Source organism: Rhea americana, unplaced genomic scaffold (genome assembly GCF_003343005.1).
Source record: "Rhea americana isolate MKP2758 unplaced genomic scaffold, rheAme1 scaffold_194, whole genome shotgun sequence".
NCBI classification, from domain to species: Eukaryota; Metazoa; Chordata; class Aves; order Rheiformes; family Rheidae; genus Rhea; species Rhea americana.
In genome coordinates this window covers 1072238-1078462 of record NW_028186083.1, presented here as the reverse complement: position 1 = coordinate 1078462, position 6225 = coordinate 1072238, and the positions used below count along the sequence as shown (strand labels likewise).

General features: G+C 41.5%; 1 protein-coding gene across 3 annotated transcripts; it reads left to right on the top strand.

The window, feature by feature from the left end:
* The first annotated feature begins 35 nt into the window (after positions 1-35).
* PIGW (phosphatidylinositol glycan anchor biosynthesis class W) lies at positions 36-5977 on the top strand. 3 transcript variants are annotated; one of them, XM_085302920.1, is made up of 2 exons: positions 36-282; positions 1442-5977. In XM_085302920.1, the coding sequence occupies exon 2, from the start codon at positions 1454-1456 to the stop codon at positions 2972-2974; it is 1521 nt and encodes a 506-aa protein (XP_085159046.1). In that variant the 5' UTR covers positions 36-282; positions 1442-1453; the 3' UTR covers positions 2975-5977. The 3 variants fall into 3 exon arrangements, with proteins under 3 accessions (XP_085159046.1, XP_085159045.1, XP_085159044.1); XM_085302919.1 differs by having other exon boundaries at positions 37-282; positions 473-5977; XM_085302918.1 differs by having other exon boundaries at positions 37-966.
* The last annotated feature ends 248 nt before the right edge of the window (positions 5978-6225 follow it).

Here is a 6225-nt window from a genome sequence, read left to right as displayed (position 1 = left end):
CGGCAGAGGAGGAGCAGAGGCGGGAACAGCCCGTGGTGAATCGGCCGCCGCGGATAAGCAGGCTGCGAGGCCCCCCTCTCCCTCCCCATACACACACGCATATACACCGCAGCCGGCGAAAGTGCGGCGAGGAAAAGCAGCCGCCGTTTACCTGCGGGCCGGGAGSCGCGCGGCGCGGCGCGCTGTGGGGGGATGAAACGGTTGTTCGCGGCCTCACCGGGAGGGCTGAGTTGAAGGGGCTTGACCGCGGCCCGCGGAGGAGTGCCCAGCTGCCGGACAGAGGTGGGAGCGCGTGTCGTAGTGGGGAAAAGGCCTGAAAACTGGAAGGCGAAGCGTTAGTCTGCGCCGGGGGCCTGCCGCGCGCGTGTCGCCGCTGGCCCGTGTGGGGGCCGGGCTGCCGCTGAGCGCTCGCCTCCTGGGAACCTCCGCACGCTGCCCTGGTTTTTCCTCTTCGAAATCCCTTTTTCCCCAGGGGCCCGCCCGGGGAGCTGGAGTTGGCGGGTACCGGGAGCCCCCATGGCGCCGCGCCTGGGAAGCGATGGGCTATTGCGGTTAGTGCCACTGAGTCTGGGTTCGCACCCTCGTAGCARGCTGAACACAACAGCCTCATCAGAGCTTTCGGTTCATATTCTCTTGAACAAGCTCCCCCGGCAGAGCAGTCTGACTGCGTGGGAGGGCTTGCACGATGGGGACGTACGAAAGATGACGTCTTTTGCAAGAGGAGATTGTATCTGCTGTTTTTCATTGCATTGAACATTTCCACGGAGTACACCAACGCTGGGCAATCATGATAATGTGTTTCTGTGCGAGAACAGTAGGGACAAAGTTCGAGCTGTTCTTCATTGACACTTGCTGTGGGACCTGCAGGACGGGCTGGAGGACCATAGCGTTCTGCATGAAAAATCAGCTGGAATGTATGCATTTAGTATCCACTGATAACAGTGATACAACAGCAGCTTTATCAAGGTCCCATTTTTACATTTCTGTTGCTTTTATACTATAGGGAATATTAGTAAGTGTATTCTACAGAGCAGAACATTCAAAAAGATTATTCTCAGTGTTGACATTCAAAAGACTATTTCATGTTTAGAGATCATCAGGGAAAGATATTTTAAGCATTTTGTTGCAAGAGAGCAAAATTTGTAGTGCTAGAACTCAGTCTTGCAAGTGCCTATGCCTCTGCTTAATTTTACAGGCCAGTTAAGTGTAAGCATAATGGTCTGCTGCACTAGGGCTAGTCTATATTCGCGAAATTGATTAGTTACTTAGATTATTTTTTTAAATGAATATATGCCTTAATGAAACTATAAGACTGACTTTTGGCAAATTTTTGTGTCTAATATTTAAAAATGTGCAAAGATGCCAGATTAGAWTTTTAAAAAATGATATTCTAAGAGSCCTGTTTCACAAGACTAACTGATTCACGTTTCCATTTTCATAGGAAGAAACAAGAATGTCACAAAAACAGCTGAAAGAAGCTTTTATCAGTAACTTAAATGGAACAACTTTGCTGGAAATTTCAGTAGGCTTGTCTCTAGCTCCGTTATGTYTGCTTTGCAGAGGACTTCTGTTACTTTTATATTATCTGCACTATGGGAAACCTTTAAGTTCAAGGAAATACAATTTGCTGCTAGACTTTATTGTGCTAATATCTCCTCTCCTGTTCTCCTGTACAGTCTTGTCTCCACTCATCTTTTTTATGCCACCTGTCATTGCAGCCTTCTGTGCAGGAATATTTTCTAAAATATACAGCCAAAGAAAACGTGGTATTGGAGTGTCTTTTAGGCAAATTGTAAATGACTTCCAGGAGACATACTTAGATCCAGAATACATTCCATCAATAACTCTGTTCCGTGTTTTTGTCAATGTGTTGACATCAATCAGCATATTAGCAGTGGATTTCCCACAATATCCAAGGCGATATGCTAAAACAGAGACCTATGGAACAGGARTTATGGATTTGGGGGTAGGAGCTTTTATTTTTGGTAATGCTCTTGTTTGTCCTGAAGTTAGACAAAAGTCTTGTTCAATACAACCAAAATTTTCCTATCTGACCAGGCAGGTTTTTTCCATTTGGCCATTGATTGTTCTTGGTGTGGGACGGCTGTTTAGTGTTAAATCTATAGAATATCATGAACATATTTCAGAATATGGAGTGCACTGGAATTTCTTTTTTACCTTAGCATTTGTGAGACTTGCAGCATCTCTGATTTTGACTGTATTTCCAAAAAATAAATCTTGGATTGTTGCTGTGAATCTTGCTATATTTTACCAGCTTATTCTTAATATTACCTCTTTGAAGATGTTTGTCTTACATGGGAGCAATGGCAAAGATACTAGGGTTGGATTTTTAAATGCTAACAGGGAAGGACTGTTCTCGCTTTTTGGATACTTAGCCATATACATGGCTAGTGTGCAGGTTGGACTCTATCTGCTGAAGTGCAGAAACTTTGTCAAAGACTGGATCAAAGCAATATGTTTCTTAATTCTGATGGTTCTTGTGCTCTTTATATTTCTTCATTTGTCACAAGTACATGTAGATCCTGTGTCCCGCCGGATGGCTAATCTCTCTTACTGCATATGGGTGATTGCTCACTGTCTGACCTTATTCATCTGTTTTGTAGTGATCGATCTCATGTTGGTGTTTACAAAGCTTCTTATAAATGGGTCCAGTGTGCCCTGTTGTTGGAATGTTATACAGCCTGCCCATTCCAGTAAAAAGCATGACACAGAGGCCATGCCTGTCAAAAGGGAAAGCAAGCTGCTGCACATTTGCCTGATCAGTGCTATTGATAAAAATCAGTTACTATTTTTCTTGCTAGCAAATATTATGACTGGTATTGTGAATATAGTTATAGATACAATTCACAGCAAGACTTCATTTGCATTGTTTGTACTACATTTGTATATGTTTTTAAACTGTTTAATTATGTATATATTGCATGCAAAAAATATAGTATTAAAATTYTGGTGATTTCACTTGTCTTAAGTGGCCCAGTTAAACTTTCTTTGCTGCACTTGGTTGGTGGTGTTTTAATGGAAAAATAAGTATTTTTGTTTATATTTATTATTATATAGATGTAATTTAGCATTACGATTTTTGTTTTAGAAAATCATGATCAATCCTATTACCTTTCTATTGGAGGCGTGACACTCTTTCTAAAAAAATTAATTTTTGAGATCATTTACTGAATACTCACACTGCTCCTATAAGCACTTTTGCAGAAGAGTAACATTAATGAGTTCTTTTGTAGATTCAAGAGGTGTATTCATATGCAAGTGTTGGTATGATTAGGTAACAGTATTTAGGGTAGCAGTGAGATGTAAAGTAAGATATTGAGTAATTRTAGAGAGAGGCTTAGCTGTGTCAAGATTTACCTAGTTAAGGCCCTCACATAAATAATAGATAAGAATAATTCTTTATATAAAATGTATTAAATAAGTGGATACTTACTTAAGAATGTTTTGGCCCTAGTCCTTCAAAGATTTATGCATGTGCTTGACTTTGATGGTAGTATGTGGAATGTTAATCATACACTGAAATCTAAATTATCCTTCAAATTAAAAGCTACGTTTTATTTTCATCCTTAGTGATGAATATAAATGAAGACCCTTGATAAAATATGATGYTCTGAAAGATAAAACTGAACTGCAGATGAATTCATAAAGCATTTGCACAGCCTTTTATAAGAAAATACAAAGATCCAAAACCACTAGCACTCCCAACTTGCATCCCARCATGTTATGACAGTTCCTCTTTAGGAATGCTGTAAGATATGGTCTTCAGCTCTACTTTAAAAGCACTCAAGCCCACCTGCTACTCTGTAAAATAATTTTAAATACTAGTTCCCTTAGTGCTCTATTTTGGCARCTGAGATGTCTCCAAGTGGGAACATTCTGTATTAATTTTATTAGCAAACAACTTGCAAATAGAAAGAAGCATGATGCAGTGGGTTAAGCCCACTGCAAGCCCAGGGTATTCAGACCTTTCTGTTCACTTTCCTAACTGCATGGTGCATGTAACAGTTCTTCCTGACCTTGTTAATTTGTTGAGAAAAATATTAAAGGCTGTGAGGAATTCAGTAATGGAAGATATAAATACTTAGGAAGTATAATATAAATTGTCATTGATGATGAATGTCTAGTGTCAGTGGAGTTATAACAGTGCACATGGGCCAGAAGTTCAAATTTCCTTGTCTATCAAACACCATCCTAAAAACTTATGGAAATTAAGACTTTAAAGCAGATTCCTTAAGGCAGACATTCTGTGGAATATTCTTAAATTTATGAGGTTCTCTCTGGATTTGGCCATTAAAAAGGTGAAGTCAGGATTATATACTTAGGCCATGCTGATTTCATGCTTGTTTACTTCCAAGTTATAGTGATGTACTCTTCAGAATTAAAGAAAAACAGCCTGTGTTATCCTGGGGACAAATGTAATTAAAAGATAATTGTCACAGTTTACAAGAGAATTTTCTCTGGTAACTGGTACATTTATTTTAAAACATTTCCAGGCCTTGCCTAGGGAAGAAGGGCCTCCATCATGAACTCAGTGGCACAACTCATTTATGCGAAATTACTCATGGATATTAATCTTTGAAGCATTTGAAGCACAAGACCTGCAATGAATTCTGCCTGCAAGCACAAGTCTATCAATATGATTCAAAATTAAGGCGGTAATTGGGTATGACAAAGCTGAGATTTGTCTGGACAAGCAACAAACTATCTAGATGCCAACTCCATTTTGTGARGCAAAAATTACGTGGGAGGTCTGCTGTGTCTGTGCAGAGCCCTGTTAGCTCTGCACAGGCAGCAGAGCAGATTGGYGGACACCAGTTCCTGGGCTGGAGCGCTCGTTAGTAAAGCAAAAAAAGCAGCTGCAACAGCAGAGCTCCCGAGAGCGGCGGGACTGTGGCGCACGATGRCAAGAGTGAGAACGCCTGGCTCATCGCACTGATGTCACAGTCGCAGCAGTGGCAGAACGCTGCATCATGGGGCGGCCTCCCGCTTCTAAAGCCTTACGAAGCAAGTCTTTCATCATTGCATTAATGAGACGATTAATTCTCATTACTTATTGTCAATAACAAACGTGGCAAATTCTGCCCTGAAGCAACTGGCATAGCTGTTAATCCTGAATGTTTGGACTATGAATAATTACRGCTAATTAACCATGCTTCTGAAAGAACCAAGAAATGCAAGCGAGCATTCTTTGATCATAGGATCTGTACAAGAAAACACACCGTAATGAGGTTCGGAAGATGCTAGAGGAGTTAACACTGCGATACTGCTGTAAACACTTTCTCCACATACGCTTTAATGGCTGTTAGCTTAACTGTTGGTAGGAGCAAGAAAACTAATTTTCATTCAACTTTTGGATTTGCTTAGATGAGCAAGCTTACACAGATCTATAGATATGAAGAAAAAAATCTAAGTCTTTGATTTAGCCATTACATGATTAGTAAAAGTTAAGAAATAGATTTCAGTTAATAAGGCTAAAGTGGCCTTTGACTTGAATAGTAAAGTTGAGCATGAGGAAAACAAAAGTGATGCTTTGTCTTTGCTGTCACAGTTCTAGCAAATGTTATTTTTGTAGGGCTGCAGGGTAGAAAAAATGTGGTGGGAGAGCAGAACTGATTATGTTTATCCTTAAGCTTGTTATTTGTTAAACATTACTAGCTTCCTACCCAACTTATTTTTAAGATTGATTCAAACACCACTGTGCCTTTTCAAGCCAGTAATGTCTCTTTTAAAATCAAATGTTACTTCAGCCTGCATCTTATTTCAGTGCCACTGTGGCCTGAAGAACAGGTATTTCTTCCAGACATAGAATAGGGCATGCACACGGAATGGCATAAATGGGTTGTCTGTTATGTTGCGGGTAAGAAGGCAGCTGGATTTTCTCCTGATATAAAAAGCCTTTTTTTTCCTGTGGATAAAAGTTGCATTAAATTTAATGGTTATTTTCATACTTGAATTTATCAAAGTACACGTGTGTTTTAAGAATATAAAATCGAGGGGTTTTTGCTGATACGYGATACAACCCTGCTCGGGGAGCGGGGGCAGAAGCGAGCCCGAGGCCCCCCCCGCGCTCGCGAGGCCGCCGCCGCCCCGCAGCCTCTCCTGGGCAGGAAACCGCGATCGGTTCGGAACGCGCGCGGGGCGCAGCGCTGCGGGCCTGCGCCGGCTGCGGGCGCGCACGCCGCCCTGGGCGCCGCCGCCCGGCTG